At 30.5% G+C, this 17,584-nt stretch overlaps 2 protein-coding genes across 7 annotated transcripts; both read right to left on the minus strand.

The window, feature by feature from the left end:
• Nucleotides 1-1,966: 1,966 nt before the first annotated feature.
• Nucleotides 1,967-6,515, minus strand: LOC114185827. 3 transcript variants are annotated; one of them, XM_028073772.1, is made up of 3 exons: nt 6,397-6,515; nt 6,206-6,317; nt 1,967-3,099 (listed from the first exon to the last, which is right to left on the minus strand). In XM_028073772.1, exons 2-3 carry the CDS (start codon nt 6,303-6,305, stop codon nt 2,192-2,194), a joined length of 1,008 nt encoding a protein of 335 aa, XP_027929573.1. In that variant the 5' UTR covers nt 6,306-6,317; nt 6,397-6,515; the 3' UTR covers nt 1,967-2,191. The 3 variants fall into 3 exon arrangements, with proteins under 3 accessions (XP_027929573.1, XP_027929580.1, XP_027929564.1); XM_028073779.1 differs by having other exon boundaries at nt 6,420-6,512; XM_028073763.1 differs by having other exon boundaries at nt 6,206-6,406.
• A 6,169-nt stretch (nt 6,516-12,684) lies between these two features.
• LOC114195494 (E3 ubiquitin-protein ligase RGLG2-like) lies at nt 12,685-16,451 on the minus strand. Of its 4 annotated transcripts, none has more exons than XM_028086010.1 (12): nt 16,258-16,451; nt 15,813-16,182; nt 15,546-15,630; nt 15,315-15,455; nt 15,116-15,229; nt 14,758-14,855; nt 14,548-14,624; nt 14,356-14,461; nt 14,147-14,274; nt 13,926-14,058; nt 13,041-13,097; nt 12,685-12,943 (listed from the first exon to the last, which is right to left on the minus strand). In XM_028086010.1, the coding sequence occupies exons 2-12, from the start codon at nt 16,056-16,058 to the stop codon at nt 12,863-12,865; spliced, it is 1,266 nt and encodes a 421-aa protein (XP_027941811.1). In that variant the 5' UTR covers nt 16,059-16,182; nt 16,258-16,451; the 3' UTR covers nt 12,685-12,862. The 4 variants fall into 4 exon arrangements, with proteins under 4 accessions (XP_027941811.1, XP_027941803.1, XP_027941789.1 ...); XM_028086002.1 differs by having other exon boundaries at nt 12,686-12,943; nt 13,926-14,061; XM_028085988.1 differs by having other exon boundaries at nt 12,733-12,943; nt 13,926-14,064; nt 16,258-16,448.
• Between the last annotated feature and the right edge of the window lie 1,133 nt (nt 16,452-17,584).

Consider the following 17,584-nt stretch of genomic DNA (forward strand, 5'->3'; position numbering starts at 1 on the left):
TTAGAAAGGATTGTATACCATGTATAAATGAAGGATCCATCTGTCTATTGTTCTTGAAGTGTGTATGAGATAATATTGCTATGTCAAAAGATTGAATGCTCAAACAAAGAACATATATGACTATGTCTTATTTCTTTATTTAAAATTGATTAATGAGGTATCAGTTTTATATCCTTACCAGCAGAGACAAAAACCTCTGAACATATTATTGAACTGTCAAGTTCATCAGAGACCGTTCACTGAACAGTCTAACCCATCACGGACCATTCATCAGAAATTCAAAATTATGTATTATCCATAAAATTAATAACAATTTGCAATATAATTGATACTAACAAATAATATAATTTATTGATTAATGTTAATCCATAATAATAGCAAAACAGAGAATAATAAAATTATATAAATACAATATCATACCCACTAGGCCCATTCCAACAACAATTAATTTTACTCAATGTTCCCTTTGGTCTTTGTGTGACATCTCTTTCGAATTTGTCCCATGAGTGTCATTTTTTGATGTATTTTTGGTTCTTGATCATCCCCTCAATCCTGTATGATAATCCTTTTGTCATTTTTCCTTTTGATTTCTTCATTTCCTACACTCTCCTTTTCTTCCTTCAATCTTTCTTGACATCAATATCCTCAACAAAATGCTACTACACATAAGTGTTCCACCCAACTAAAACTAAGTATTATTTAGAATGTAATCACTCTTGGCTAAGACAAAGTACACGACCACTATTAAACACAAAGTATTGTTTGGATTCAATCACTCTTGGCTAAACGACTTTATTTACACAAATTTTGTGATCTAAACAATCACGAGTTTCACTCACTAAAAGAGAGTTAATGACATATGATGAATACAAGATTGAACACAATTTTTTTTCTCACAAATTAAAAATTTAAAGGACAATCGAAGATAACGAAAACATCTTCATAGATATTGTACTCGTCAACATTTCCTCTTCAATGAAACCTTCTTATGTAGAGATAAAAAGAAAATAGTCATTGCAAATCCTTTGGAGTCACTATGAGACAAATAGAAGTTCTTCTTAGATTACTATCAATTGTCCATATTTTAAGCTTTTAGTTACATCAAATGCTTATATATATAGGAACGACAAAAATACTTGCGCCAGCGAGTATCTGTAGATAAAATCTGCGGTGGATAGTTAGTGTCCGCGAGTATCTTTTATTCAAGGGTAACGGGTATTTTAATACCCATTTATAAACGGGTTGAGTGTGGGTATCATACTACACATATTTGAGAGTGTTCGTTACCCACAAAAAATTAAAATTAAAAATTAATTTATATTTTATTAAATTTAATTTAATTAAAATCAAAATTATATTTTATTAGGTTAAATTTAATGAAAATGAAAATGAAAATTATATTTAATTTACTTTTTTGAATAATTTTATTTAAAAAATTTATAATATATATATATATATATATATATATATATATATTTTAGATATTCGTGAGTCTACGAATATCTACGGGTACCTACGAGTTTTAAAAAAATCTGCACGTATTGTTTAAACAAGTACTCGACAGGTAATACATTATATCTTTTTTTTTTTGCGAGTTAAGTTACGAGTAAGCACTATCCATGCTCGATCCGACCTGTTATCATACCATATATATATATATATATATATATATATAATTCAATAAAGATTCAATTAAAAATATATAAATTTAAGAGAAACTTAAAATTTAAATCTATTTTTATTTTGTTACATGAATGAAATCACTTAAACTTGTTATTTATTTGTTCTCATGTTTTATCTTTTCCTCTTATTGTAAACAATCTGAAATTTTCCACTGTTTCACTCTTATTTCTTTTTCCATTCACTAATTTTCCACTTCCTAATTCAAACAAAATATGAAAGAACGACATCCAAACAAAATGTAAAAGAATAACAAAGGATGATGATGACTGAAGCAGTGAAATAAATAAAGTTTACACAGCAAGGATAGAGAAATGAACGTATAGGACTAAGAAGTATTGTAACATTTACTCTGACAACAACCCTTTAGAGCTCACATACCATTGAAAGCAAAACCCGCTTACCACCAAAATTCAGGCAAACAGTTCCACCATAACAACATCATCAGTATAAACAAAAGAAACTTGTTGCCCACAAAAAGAAAACAAAAAAGAGTGAGTTACAATGTGTATCAAGAGACGAAATCCCTCTTTTTACTTTTCTCCTTGCTCCAGTAATAACCTGTTTGAAATCGAGGGCCATTATGTTGTCGGTGAGAGCTTTGCCTCCATTGGTTGCCCTCATTCTGAGCACTCCAACCTCCATAGTTCCTTCTAAATTGTAAATCACTTGAAACATCACCATTGTCCTGTTGCTTCCATCCTGTCCTCATTGGAGCTACATTCTGTTGGATAGATTTGCATTGCCAAGAAGATTTGCCAATTTTATTAGACAAATTAGTTGGCTGATGCTGACTCCAAGGGCTGTCCCTAACTTTACCCCACCCTTTATCCTCTAAGTTTCCAGAACCCCAATCCTTACATTGATTTTTATGTTCCTTTCCCTTATTCCAACCCCATGACAGATGAACACCACCTTCCAAAGCATTCCCAGTTAATCCACCATTTCCACCACCAACGTGACGCTCCCATGGATTGTCACTATTACCCACATTTCCAGAGTTTACCTCTTTTGATTCATACACTTTACCAGCAGGACATTCCCAAGGATTTTCACCACTAACTGAAGTTTTTGTTCTTTTGCATTTCATAGCTTCTGTCTCTTCCTCATCCACCACAGTAAACAATGCTCTATCTATTTCCTTAATCAGATCAGGATCAATAGAAGGGTTCCAATCTATTTGATCAGTGTAAGTATCTGGATCAGGCAGAGAAATATCACAAGGAAGGCTGTTGATCTTTGCCCAGTAACGTTTTTTGGCATTTTGGAATGCTTCTTCAGCAGCTGAATCATTCCATTCAGACACATTGCTGTGGCAGCATATCAACCTCTTAGAATCAACGATTTTCTGCCATGGTACCAATCCAACTGTAGTGCAGTACTTCTTCTCCCATACGGGTATTCCGTCCTGCCAATACTCTTAGAAGATTGAAAAACAAAAAATCAGTATGTTGATGTAAAAAAAAAATGTAATAGCAATTTGTAATTCCCTGCATCTGTATATGAAACAAGAGCAAAATGAAGCTACATAATTCCCTACATCTGTGCATGAAACAAGAGTGAAATGGAGCTACATTCTTTACAAATGCTGGAAACGGTAGATGGTTGCAGAAAATAAAATATATGAACCCATATAGACCCTTTCTGAGGAAGAAGTTTCTTACAGGCACACACTATTTCCTCAAAATTCCCTATAACCCATCTTCCGCTATTCCCGCTTCAATTTACTAATTTCTCTCTGCTGCCTCTGTATTCCCGCGTCCCTCTTCTTCTAGACCTCTCCTCCCATATGCCTATTCAGTTATTTTCCTCTCTCTCTCTCTCTCTCTTACTCTCTCTTCCTCCCCTACTTTTGGCATCGAATTTGGATTCTCTCCTAGATGTTTTGTGATTGTACCTTCAAAATATACTGATTGACATTGTTTTATATGTTTTAAAATATATTAAAAAGAATTATAATATACCAACAACAGTATATTTTTAATGTTTAGCAGAAGACAACACTAAAAACCTAATAGAGAATCTGGACTCTTCTCACATCTCCATTCACCCAAGAAGGTAAACAAGCATGCAATAGACAATTACCAAAAAAAAAAAATTGACTGTCCGCATGATTTTGTTGTACCATTTAGGTGAGATTTAACTTGGAAATGGAAATTTCATGTCCTTTGAGCATTTGTGTTTTTTGGCAACTATCATGTTCTCTAATCATTTTTACTTTCCAGCAGACATCATGTCTTCTAAGCATTTTTGCTTTCTAGTAGGTAATGTGTCTTCTAAGCATTTATGCTTTCTAATACCTATTGTGTCTTCTATGCGTTTTTGCTTTCTAGTAGCTATTGTTTCATCTTATCATTTTTGCTTTCCAGTAGTTATTGTGTCCTCTGATCATTTTTGCTAGCAATTGTTGCACTCTTTAAGCACTTTTTACTTTCTAGAAACTGTTGTGTCAACTGCCTATTTTTGCTTTCCAACAATCGTCTTGCACTCAAAGCTTGACTCATATAATACTTATGTCCAACTTGAGGGATAATAAAGACATGACTTGAAAAGAATAAGCATATTGAATTTCATTGTCATTTTGACAAAGAGATAGTCATATTCGAGAAATATCCACTAGCTTTGTCATCATTCACTTTGTCATCTTTGACAACCAACTTAAGGGTCTTGTGTTGATGACAATTGGAACAAGTTTTCTCATATGATACATATGCTCCAACTTATATATGAGTTGATAACGTTAGAGATAGGATTTGATTGCATTAATAAATAAGGAGATATGATATGATTTGAAAGGGAAAAATCTTACCAAATGTTTCTCAATATTAGATATTGAGTTTGTTCCTTATTATTGTATATCTTTTTCATTTTTCATTATAAATAAGAATACTCGTGTGCACCAAACACACGAAATTCCTTATATTCCTTCTTCGTTTCTCTCTTCTAAGCGTGGTAGTAGAGTAGTATCATCCTTCGTCACCTGTTTTGTCACTAATTGTTTCAACACTCATGAACAAGAACCACTTCCATAAATATGAAGGCTTCTCTGAATCTCATAAACCTTCTCAGCCTTAGCCGTTCAACATTCTCAAGAGCCTTTTAAAACTCCATTGAAACCTCGTCTTCAAAGTTTGAATAATGAACATCACAATGTCGATGGTTTACTTTGATGAGTAGTTCTAACTTGAGCAAAACTTCCTACAAAGTATCCTCCATTGTGTATCTCTTTTTGCTTAACCAAATATTGCAACAGTGGTAGAATGGGATCCAACATATCAAGTTGTTCTCTCATTTCCCCAAAATCTTTGTTAATGTCCCGTGTGGCATTCCCCATTTTTTCATTGTGTTTCTTATTATCAGAATTGGATCCCTACATCTCATCATTCATCTCTGCCACATGCTTCTACAATCCTTTGACTCTTGAGTCCATCTTCATCAAAGGCATCCAGTAGGTCGGATTTGTTAGACTCAAGAAATTGCATACACAATTAAGATAACCTTATAGATAACAACAATACTAGGTACAACCAGAATTACAGTATAATTGCACCTAATCCCTAACAGAGAGTCTTTCTCCATCAAACATGCAAAAATTTGAATCCCATACATGAAGCAATAACTTCTTACTGTCACACATAAAACCTAACTTCCTCATACATAAATTATAACTGCGTTCTATTTCTTCTCTAACATAAATCTTCAGACCCATCAGAATTTGGCCGACCACTATAGTAGCTAATTAACAACACTTGGTGCCTGGTCATATAAAAGTGGACAAAAAACCTACGCAAATATTAATATCAAGGGTTTGGATCCTCGAGTTTGCCACTCTATTTTGGGATTTCCCATCCCTCACTTACCATCCAACAGTTAATCTCACAACTTCGCCAATGAGGATTCCCAGACACATAAATAATAATAATAATAATAACAATAATAATAATAATAATAATAATAATAATAATAATAATAATAATAATAATAATAATAATAATAATAATAATAATGAAATTCCATGTGAAATGCTAAAAACACAATATTCTAAATAGACTATTTACCATTTATCGGACATTTATCAAAATCATAAAATTTTGTGAATTTGACTAATTAAAGAAAATCAGTTCTTGTATAACGAACATCACTCCTTCTTTGAATGTTTTCAATAAATTGTAACAACCAACAATAGACAGAGTATCCAATTCATGAATTTGTAGTTTTTAACAAGATTTTAGAATGAAAGAATGAGTTATACTAGAACTCATCTCCCCTCCAAGCAAGGTTAGCATTCATATCGGTACGAAATGTCTCCATTCCAGAGATTAATCAGTAACTCAAGTGTTCAATTGCAATGTCTTAAGCACATGACAACATAGGGATTGTAGTTCCTCCTCAAATCCAACAAAAACATCCCTCCCCTACACAGACAATGCAATGCCAAAGTCCAATTTTGTTTTCAAGAAAAGGAAAGTCAAAACAAACGACAAAGATGGGCAATTGAAAGATAAACAAAGAATTTGGAAAATACCAGGAAGAGAAGCATTGATGTCGTAGAATCTGGGAGGAGGCACAGGAGATCTTCGGTGGCGGAAGAACCTTCGCGATTGACGGTTGTCCCATCTACCCATTTCCCACAAAACCTATCAAAAGTTCAAAATGGATTTTGTTTGTAACAATTTAGGAAGAGAAAACTCAATAAAAGAACAACTATCGAGTTACCCAGACAGTGATTGTTGAAGTACAATTTAAACTCCATGTGGTTGAGTTGAGGTAATTTATAGCACAAGTTGCGTCAGCGTGTTGATTTATATTCTCCCCTGTTACATTCCCAAACTCCTAGCATTTTGACATCAAAATCTAATTAGTTTTGTTTCGTACTCTTTCTAAAATATTATATAAATTTCGTTTTGTATACATCTATTAAATATTTAATATTTTTTCTTATTTTCTTATTTCTACATCATATATTTTATAAACTCATAATTTATGTTCTCTTTCTTTATTTATTTATTTATTTATTTATTTATTTATATATATATATATATATATATATATATATATATAATATATATATATATATATATATATAATATGTAAAATTCTGATTAATATTTTAAATGTATATGAATTATTTTACTTTCCGCATTACTATTTTTTTCCTATACACGTTTTTTTTAATAGTTTGTATGTGATCGATTATCCAGTATAGTCATATTTTGACTAATTTATACAATTATTATAAAGATTTTATTACAAAATAATGTATATAAATAGTCAAATTACAAATTAATACTTTATTGTTTTAAACTAAATTGTTAATTACAATTGAATTTTCTTATTACAAATAGTAGTCGTATTAAACAAGTTATTGGTATTAAATACAAATATATTTATACCTAACTTTTGTATTTTTTATAATTTATAATTTATTATAAATTTTCGTCGTTTATAATTTGATTTTGTATTAATATAATCAGTAACAATTAGTAATGGTATTCCTTTTAACTATTTTTACAGATTTTACTTTTATAAATACAATTAATATAAAACGAAAATAATTTTGTACATAATATTGCATAATTATTTTTATTGGAAAAATATCTATAATTTATGTATATGTTTTTAAAAGAATTATTTTATAGGTTTATAGTGATTATAAAGTTACTCTCTTAATATTAAATTTAATGTAATAAAAAAGTTAAGCAAAATGAAAAATTATGCTAGTTTTTTTATTGAAAATTTTGAAAACTCTTATTTAACCATATATATATATAATAAAGTTGAATTAATATATATTGCAAAGTTCTTCGATATAGTTTCATAAATTTAAATTATTTAATTGACCGATTTTATATTTAGATGTTATTTTACATACATTTCTCTTTAACTTTAATATTTTTATTATTTTATTGGGAAAATCAATATTGTAACTATATCTAAAACTACATATTCGCAAAGAACATGTACTCTTGAATATGTTTTAAGTTTCTAAGCTTACATTTAAAATTGGAATTTTGTATTTGATTTTTAAATTTTAAAAATAATATTTGTAGTCATTTTAACTTAATCACATTTTATTTTGTCAAACAACGTTTTAGGATTATTATCCTTTGATGTGTTCCAACTCAAATGTCATCTTAGAATGTTGAGTTAAGAGGAATATATTCATTTACTTTTAAAGGTTGAAACCAAAACGTATCAAAATTTGGAATAAAGATGAATTATAATTTTCGTCTAAGTTTTGGCACTATAAATATATTTAACCATTCTTTTAATATTTTTATGAACTACTTTCTTTTTTTATTTTCATCAAATTTTTATTCAACAACAAATAAAAACAACAAAGTTAAAAATATTAATAATTTTTAGATGATAAATGAAAACAATGTATTATCTTTAATTAAGAAATTGAAATTAAGGTTCGTAAGACTCGGGAAAATTATAATAATTTGGTTGATAATTTATTGTCTTTCTATTATATAAAAAGGATTTATAGTTTACTAATTATTTAAAAGGTTTACTTTATTTAAGGAGAATGATACTATAACTCCCATCTTTTGACTCGCATCCTTTACTTCCTGAAGTGACTTATTATGAGTTATTGATTAATGTACCACTATATTTTCCTTTTGAAAGAATCAATGGTCCATACTAAGTCACGTTAAAAAGTAAAGAACGAGAGTCAAAGTATAATTTTCCTGTATTTAAAAGATGTATAAAGTAGTTATTATAATATAAGCAAGTTATATGTCATGGTTATTTCTTAAATGGATTTGTTTAAATAGTTGTTATATAATATAGGTTTATTATTATTTTTATTTAAAAGATTTTCTAAAAGATAACACTAGAAAGATAGGAAAAGATATATTTGATATTTTATGCTTATTAGAAGTATCATCTAAACTCTTAAAAATATCTAAGGTTTTAAGAGTGAGAGTAAAGCCCATAAATATACATAATAAACAAGTGAGTGGGTGTTATACTTGAGTGAGAAAGAAGGCAACTAAGTAGGTTTGGAAGAAAAGTAAGAGTAAGATTCAAACATAGGAAAAAATGGAGAAGGTTTTAAAGGTTGAGTTTTTGTGGGAAAGAAGGAAGAAGTGAAGAGTAAGGGGTAGGAGAGCTTACATTCTCACATTCTTGTATTCTTGTTTTCTTATGATGTATTATTTTAAGTCTAAATTGTGGAATATATGTTATTTAGTATGATTGTGATGACATGTTAATATGTGCTTGTTTGGAAAAGTAAATGTATGCTTGTGTGTGGTGACTCAACGAAAGGTGGTGAAAGGTACTTCTGTGTAGTTGTACCGAAGGTGTACTTCGTCGGAGCTCTTGAGAAGAGTAATGAGAAGTTGTGTACTTCGTCACGGCTCTCGATAAGAGTAATGAGAAGTTGTATACTTCATTGGGGCTCTTGAGAAGAGCATTGAGAAGTTGCATACTTCATTGGGGCTCGCTAGGAGAGTAATGGAAGTGAAACACTTATTGGTAAGCTACGTGCCAGAGTTACAAATCGGCTCATGACACTGAGATCACTAATATTTGTATTATTTGTGATGATGACATGTTTTGTGTGGCTGTGCGAAATAATCAGTGTAATTGTATGACGTTGTGAGACATTGTGACTATGTAAGATTGGAGTGAGTGGTTATATTATGATTTGTGTGTATTTTGGTTATGATGTGGCAAGTTGACCCTATTTCTTGATTTCTCGAGGAAAACTCATCTTGAAACGTTTGGAGCTCGAAATACACATTTTGGAGAGCTTGGAGATCTTCTAGGACTTGTGGGAGCAATCTCTTATTCCTCCTTGTATCTTCATCTTCTTCCACTTTCATTTTGTAATCTTGTGCTCTCCATGACAATGGAGAGCTAAACCCATTTTGTTGGGGGTAGATGTAGCCACTAAACTCTCATGTATTTGTGAATGTTTTGAATATATACATGCTTCTTCCACTAATTGCTAGTATCTTTGTTTCTTTACTTACTTCTTGCTTTGATTTGGTCACTCATTACATGATACTTGGGTCATTAGGTATTGGAAAATATCTCTTGAAACCTAGATTTGAAATAAGATACCTAATAAAACTTGTATCTAGGAATGGAGCTTGACCAATAGTTATCTTAAACCCTAGTTCGTAAAGTGGATTCACTTATTTGAAGATTCAAGGAATTGATTCTCAATAAAAAAAACCTAGGCTCATTCAACTAAGGAATTAGGGTTTGAGTAAACTTGTGGGTTTACATTAGTAATTTAAAGGAGAAGAGTTTGAGTGTTTTGTATGCCTGAAAGTAAAGTCGATGAAATCTAACCCCAACAATATTAATCCATTGCATTTCTAGTCTTTTTCGTTCTCAAAGCCTTGATCGTCTACTACATAAAAAATTGACATAGTTAAAATATAGATAGGGTTAGTCGACCTAAAGTTGTTTTCCAACGAATTCAATTGTAATTTCAATTAACTAGATTTCGAAAGTGTTTACAAAAAACCTAAAATAGAATGAATAGTCAATTAAAATGGGGTTGTGTTATAGATGGTGCTAAAAGAATGACAATAAAATAATTAAAGAAACACATAGATTTTTCATTTCATTCATTATTGAATTCTTCATTAGTTATTATATGATTATCATTTATTCAAATTCTAAACAAAAGTGAATTAGTAAAATAAACGTCAATGAATTGTTAAGTATATCTCACATCTACACTAAGTTTGAAATTTCTATTCTTTTACCTCTTGAATTAAGCAAACAAAAGATTGTTAGAATTAAGCAAATCAACAAGAACTACAAACAAACAACAAGATTTAGTTATCAACAAGCGTCGAAAAACAATCCCCATAGCATAAATAATAATTAAAAAGAATAGACAATATAAGCACACTTTATTACTGAAAAGGAAAAACAAACTTGGCTTGCACAAAACCTTAGAATTCACTATGAGCTTACAAAAAAATCAACCTAAAAGGTTTAGCCTTCCATGCATAAAACAAGAAAAAGAAATACAAGGTGCATTATATAGAAAGTTCTTATATAATATTCAAAAAAGTTCTTGCCTCTTTTTTTACTTAAAGAAACAAATCAAGCAATATTGCAAATACAATTACAAATTACAATTGATCACAATTGTTTCTACCCATAATCGGATTAGATACACTTCCCGAATAAAATCGTTCAATTAAAATAAGCAAATCAAGTAAATTGTTAGCACGTCTAAAGGTCCACTAAATCGTCTATTGGTGTACCAATTGTAGATGTTATGTAACTTCAATTTTTCCTGAGTTGTATTCCATTAGAATTTTCAAAGAGCATGTATGCATTCAAATATATAAGTCACTTATCATCAAAACTCAGCACATAAACAATTCATTAGATTGTCTAGTAAAAATCAGCAGATTAAAACATCTCCTGAAACCTGTTTAGCTAGACTATTTAGTATCTATTAATTGATTTTTGTTAATGACTTTAGTTAATGCTCAATTAACCTCAATTTGAATTTTTTTTTAGTTAAAATAGTGGATTTAGTTTCAAGTATAGCCCAAAAAAGCTAAGATTAAATGTCCTAAGAATGAATGAAAATATGAACATCAAATTCTCCACACTTGCTCTTCTTGCATTCCTGGCAAAAACTCTTGTGAAATTCAATAAAGATAAAAAAAAACCATGCAGAAAAAACAAATCAAAAGAATGGCTAAGGTTGGCAAAATACAAACTTCGAGAAATCAAGTAATCATGGAAAATGTGAACAAAAGTCCCTACTTTAGCAAATAGAAGGCAACTTGAATCAAAAGGTGAATCAAAGATGACAGCAAGAAAAACTAACTTTTAGATTTATAAATACACACTTAACAATATAATTAACAAGTATGGAACACAATCCAGAAAACACGAAACACCCAAAAACTAAGAAAATAAAAAGAATTTACCACAATAAAAACAACACTAAGATTTTGTAAAATCAGCATAGTATTTGATAACTTTGAGATCTTTGAAAACACTGTGAAAATTGTGTTCAGAAAAATCAATGCGATTATTTTTTTTATTGTAAAAGTTGTTTAAAAGATTTAGAGTGAATCTTTATTTACAAGTTATCAAACCATTGATTTAAAATATTTTCTATCGTATTTAATCAATTAAATCAAATTCTTAATAAATAATTCTAACATAGTTTTAAAAACAATTGCAACATCTCTTTATAATAATTGCCTGTTACACGTTTTAATCAAATAAACACATTCCTCTTTAATTTTGTAAAACAAATTTAATCTGTTAAACAATAGCTTAATTAATTATTATATTGAGAGTTTGAAAGCATTTAAACTACTCTCCAGATTAATTAATTAATTGACTAAATAATCGATTATTCTGTTATAAAAACATCTAAAGAACAATTTAATTGTTTATATAAAAAATCTAAACATTTAAAAATGTTGAAAAACATTTTTTAAGTTTGATTTTATCTTTAAAAAACTATTTTCTCTTTTTAGTACAGGTTTACTACTAAATATTTTCATATATTATATGGAAATTTTCTTCTAAATTTATTAAACAAATTTGCAAGAAAATATTTTTTTTCTGTTAGTTTTTCTAAGAATCTTGATTGACAGTTAATTCTTTCATAAGTAATTATTTTTTACAAAATTACGTAAGTATTTCTTATAAAATTAGTTGTGAAAAGTGTTTTATATAAAATATTTTACAAAAAATTGGCAGTAATTTCTTGCAATTTTTTTTTTCATAACAAAATTTATAAGTATTTTTAAAAAAAATTTAAAAACAAAATTGACAGGAAATATGATTTTTTTAGCGGTGGTTGTTATTTAAAAAATCCTAAAAAATACCTTTTATGAATGACACAAAAAAAAAAAAAATTAAATTCTAAACGTACATGTATTCATTGTAAAATTAAGGTTGAATGAGTAGAGAGAGATTACGTGTTTTTAAATTCACTATAATAGTCTTTCTCATACGTTTAGATCCAAAGCACCAGATTCCAACTGTCAAAAGCATTAGGATATGAAAAGGAAAAAGAATTAATCAAATAGACATATGTACAATAACGATTTAAGATATCTGGAATCATATGCAACATCAAGTTCTAATCTTCTATGAATTTTAACCGATGAAGAAAAAACCAAAGAATTGTTAAAAAATATAATCTGAATTCCCAAGCCACGCATGATTAGTAAAGCTTGATTCTGGTGTTAATGGGGCTCCTGCACATGGGGCATGACTGAAGATCTGCTCCACATTCACAACATGTCTGCAGAAAAAATAAAGCAAAATATGACAAATAAAATTCATTTTATTTCATGTTTTCTGAACAAATAAATGCAGAGAAGATATCTCTATTTATTTACCTGATGCCCACATCCCAAGGCCATGTCTTTCTCATTGTTCAGACAAATGGGACAAAGCTGCATATAAGGCCAAATTAATCACAATTACAGATGATGAAACAATACACAAAATTTATTTATACATTAAATATACATCACTCCAAACAAGTTTATGACAAAATAACATTTTTATATTAACTCAGTTTTTATTTTAAAGGTGTTAATAACAAGGTAGCCAAAGCAAACATCAAACAAGAAACATAGTTAATTTCTAAATCTAATTCAATCTTACAAAATAAAATAAGGCATACATTCATTCACTTATATAATGTATATTTGACTGCATGTCGATACAATTAATATAACAAATCTCGTTGGAAGATGCTCCGACACGTCTCATAAGTGTCTGTATTCGATACGTATCGAACACTGACACTCACTCATACAATATTTGTAGGACACACTATGTCTAATTTGAAAGATATTTTTTTTTATCTTTCATATGATTTTGACAATTAAAATAAGGAACAAATCTTATATTATCACTACTTTTTACATATTGGATATTAGATAGATAGATTAGATTCATTTTTGTGTTAGTTGACAATGTGTTAGTTGGCAGTTCCAAACTTAACATGTATATACACGCCGTGTCTCGTGTCCTATATTTTTTCAATTTAGTAGTATATTCGTGTTCATATCCGTACCCGTTTCCGTATCCGGGTAACACTGATTTTGAAAGTCTAATAACATCGTACAAAATTAATTTATAAGATGAGATTTACATCTCTAGATTCACCTTGTTTCTAGTGTCCTTAGAATGTGGAATATGTAACTCAAGTTAACATAGGGATATAGCAAGAGATATCCTCAGAAAATATCATTATTCTGTTTGAAAAGTGGTACCTGATTGTCATAGGTGAAACTTGGAGCAGAAGGAGCTGTAGCAATTGGGTGGATACGAGGCTCAAATCTTGCAGTATGAGAAGTGTATGTGGGAGGTGGGAGAGCAACCCTTTGAGGAGCACTGGCCTGCATACTACTACTGCTCAAGAGTAAAAAGTCACAAAACATTCCACAGAAAATGAACAGAATTTCAAGTCAATAGTGAGAAACCAAATAATTACCCAAGTAGATTAAGCTCTATTGCTGTCTTATACTGAGAAGGAATTTCCAACAATGAAGAAAGCGCAAACGAAGCCTCTTTTCGTGAAGGAGGGATGTTCTCTGACATAATCTCCGTGAAATTCACAAACTATAGATGAAGAAGAAGAAGAAATCTTCGTTGGATCAACTTCTACTACTGGTATAATCAAAGTTATTTGGCATAAATTACCTGAAAATTATCAAAGGCACGAGCTGGGATATTGTCATCAAATTCCTTCATCGTGTGAAAAGGTCCATCTCCAACTCCAACCAATATAATTGAAAGAGGAAATTTACTGTGACAAAGCAGAAATATAAGTAATTCACAAGAAGTTTCAAAACCAAGGAACATTGTCAAGGAAAAAAACTACACCACAATCACCTTGCTGCAACAATGGCATCCACAGTCTTCTGCTCCTGTGGACTTAGTTTCCCATGTCTCCCAACATTTCTTGTTACCTGTATTCAACATTTGTGGATCATTTATTCTTTGCCCTTCGCAGAAAAATCATTATAACTTCAAGCAAGTAATAAAATATTCAGTTCTGTACTCAAAAATAGCTTCGTGTGAAAGAAATACTGTCAAGATTACCTGGCCATCTGCGATTATCACCAAAACATGGTACTGGCCACCACTCTCCTCTACCATTGTCATGGCCATTTCAATTATTGGTGCAAATGAAGTAGGCCCTGAAATGAACAGTATTTTACCAAGAATCCTACTGGTTTATGTTGTAAGTAATGTGGTATTTTTTATATGAACAACTCAACTCGTACTTCTGAAATGATAAATCTTCCTAATATATTCAAATAAAAGGTTGTAACTATAGTACAAGAGTCATAGTTATGGTAAAAAGCCAACCACAGACACGGTTAGATGGTAAAAACCCAAGAACATAGTTTTATGATGAAAACTGTTCCTAAGAGCAAGAAAATTAGTTATAAAATACCTGCAAGTCGAAGATGAGGAACAATTTCCCTATACCGATTTAAGACCTCTTCAAATCCAATGCAAGATCTTTCATCAGGATAGAAACTGAAGACATCTTGATCATGTGTTGATGCTGCCATCATATCATAGAAAATCTTAACCATATCTTAGCTTCAAAAATAATGGAATACATAATGTGAAGTTGTATTAAGAGATACCATCTCCAAATCCAAAACAGGGGATCAAGTTATCCTCATCGAATGCAGCCAAGGTTTTCCCAATAATTGATATTGCTTGTTCATAAGGATTCAGAAGATTTCCAATGTGATGCAAGCTCTGACCATTGAACGATTTCTTGCCTAAAATATCAACACCAAGATCATCAAATTACACTACAACACGATGCATAAATTCCAACTATAGTAACGATTCTATAAACAAAGCCTTACCTGTCCACTCATTACTCTTGGTGAAATCAATACCAACAATAAGATTAGAAGACTCAAGCCCTGCACGCGCAAGAGCCTCACTAACCTAAAAGTATTGCAGATGATAAAAAACCAAAAACATCATCAATTAACATGAAGTTTGAGAATATCATGTAGTCCTAAACTCATGAAACTAACTAAACATTTACCTTTCTCTTCTGTGAATTGAATATAACAAACTGAAATACCACTTAAGGGCTAAATAAAACAGTAAAAAAATGAAGTTACCTGTTCTATGGAATTGTAACAATCAACAGTTGTTGAGTTTGTCCTCTCTAGCTTTGCACTATCATAACGTACCAATCTATCACCACCATAAGCTTCACAGCCAAAAGAAGAATAAGACGGTTGTGGATCATCAAAACCATAACCTGATAACGGATCCAAGCAAGCACTCCAAGAGGATGCCGAAAAACTTGACCCTACCGATGAACTCTGCCTCCAACCATCCTCCTTAGAACTTTGACCACCCATTTCACACTCACAAACACTTCTCGATGAAAAATGAAGCAATGAACACAAAGCAGTTGCAAAGGGTATATAAAACGGCACGCGTGTATCGTCCTCGAGGTTGCAGTTTCCATTTTCGAAGCAACTTCTGGATTTGTACAATGCAATAAGTAACGAGCAAAGGGAAGCTTCACACAAACGAAAACGATTGTTTCTAACTTACCCCACCAGTGTAAGTAACACAACGTAGTTGCTGGTGGCTTCAAGCGCAAAGAACCAAAAATCTTTTGACAAAGGTGAGGAATCATATAAAACTATTTAGAAGAAAGAACATGCGATTTTGATGATAGTAACGTAGATTCCTCAAGTGCTCCTGAGTCAACATATTAACGAGCATACGCAAATAAAAGGAATCGTTTCAGGTTTCTCCGAGGAAAAACGATGAGGAGAATTTTTGTTTAAATCACTATTATATCGTTTTAAGAAATATATTTTAAGGGGATGATGATTGAGATATAAAGAGTGAATAAAAAGTGATATATGATGACGGAGCGTTGAATAACACTGGACGAGAATCTTCAGTGGTGTATACGCAAATGAGTAATAACCAAGATTCGAATTTAAAACCTTGAAAAAAGTGGTGCAAGGGAGCAAAAGGAGAGGCCTTTTTTTCTTCCTTTTCGAAGGTTGTGTGGAACTAAAGGAGAAGCAACGGCAAGGCAGTTTCCTTGTATTGGAAGTGGCCCAATTGAACCTTAGCAATTAATATTTCAATATATTTCTTGGGGTTTCAGACCCCATTAATTTCATTTGTTTCTTTTATTGTTTAGTGAACTTATAATGAAACATTACAATATCTCATTTTTTTATATAAGACAATGAAAAATGATAAACAATAAATATTCTAAAATTTTAATATTTATAACCGAATATAACATTATTAAAGGAACAAAGAATAAAATTTAAAACTTTTAATATTTAAAACATTAATAAAGTTTAAAAGCTAAAACTAATGAAACATTACCATATCTCATTTCTTCAACCTGTTCCTTAACTAAATTGACCAAGTTAAGCATGCAAGAGTTTCTTTGAAGTTTGTATCGTATCACACTTGGTGGCAGTAACATATAACTTGAGTCACTTTGGTATCTTGCAAAATCATATCAACATCAAGAAATAAGTATTGGATTTGAAAAGGAAGCGTCTCTCACTGTAATAAAAAGACAATCTTGTTTCCACTTTTTTCCCATTATCCTAATAATTGGTATGCATGTTTAGTATCAGTCTATTAGGGAAATTAATTGACAAATACATTAATTGTGTTTAAGTAGTAGTGTGTAATTTCGTTTAAGACTAAAAGTTCATTAATAGTATTTTGGTAGTAGTTGGGTATCTTTATTAAATGTGGTTTGGTAGTAGTTATGATAGAGGACTATCTCCTAAATTTCAAGTGATACGAATTTGTGGACAAATTCTCTTTAAGAAGGAGGGTATGATAGAGGATTATCTCCTAAACATATATAAGAACTTTAGGAAGAACATTTGCAATT

The sequence above is a fragment of the Vigna unguiculata genome, chromosome 1 (assembly GCF_004118075.2).
Source record: "Vigna unguiculata cultivar IT97K-499-35 chromosome 1, ASM411807v1, whole genome shotgun sequence".
Lineage (NCBI taxonomy): Eukaryota > Viridiplantae > Streptophyta > Magnoliopsida > Fabales > Fabaceae > Vigna > Vigna unguiculata.

What these genes read in the sequence shown, in the direction of transcription:
- LOC114185827 (XM_028073772.1), bottom strand. Translation starts at nt 6,305, where the DNA reads ATGGGTAGATGGGACAACCGTCAATCGCGAAGGTTCTTCCGCCACCGA. An exon ending in CATCAATGCTTCTCTTCCTG is followed by an intron (nt 3,100 to 6,205) that starts GTATTTTCCAAA and finishes CAATCTTCTAAG; the next exon opens with AGTATTGGCAGGACGGAATA.
- LOC114195494 (XM_028085988.1), bottom strand. Translation starts at nt 16,058, where the DNA reads ATGGGTGGTCAAAGTTCTAAGGAGGATGGTTGGAGGCAGAGTTCATCG. An exon ending in CAAGAGTAATGAGTGGACAG is followed by an intron (nt 15,456 to 15,545) that starts GTAAGGCTTTGT and finishes TTGATATTTTAG; the next exon opens with GCAAGAAATCGTTCAATGGT. An exon ending in CCTTGGGATGTGGGCATCAG is followed by an intron (nt 12,944 to 13,040) that starts GTAAATAAATAG and finishes TTTTTTCTGCAG; the next exon opens with ACATGTTGTGAATGTGGAGC.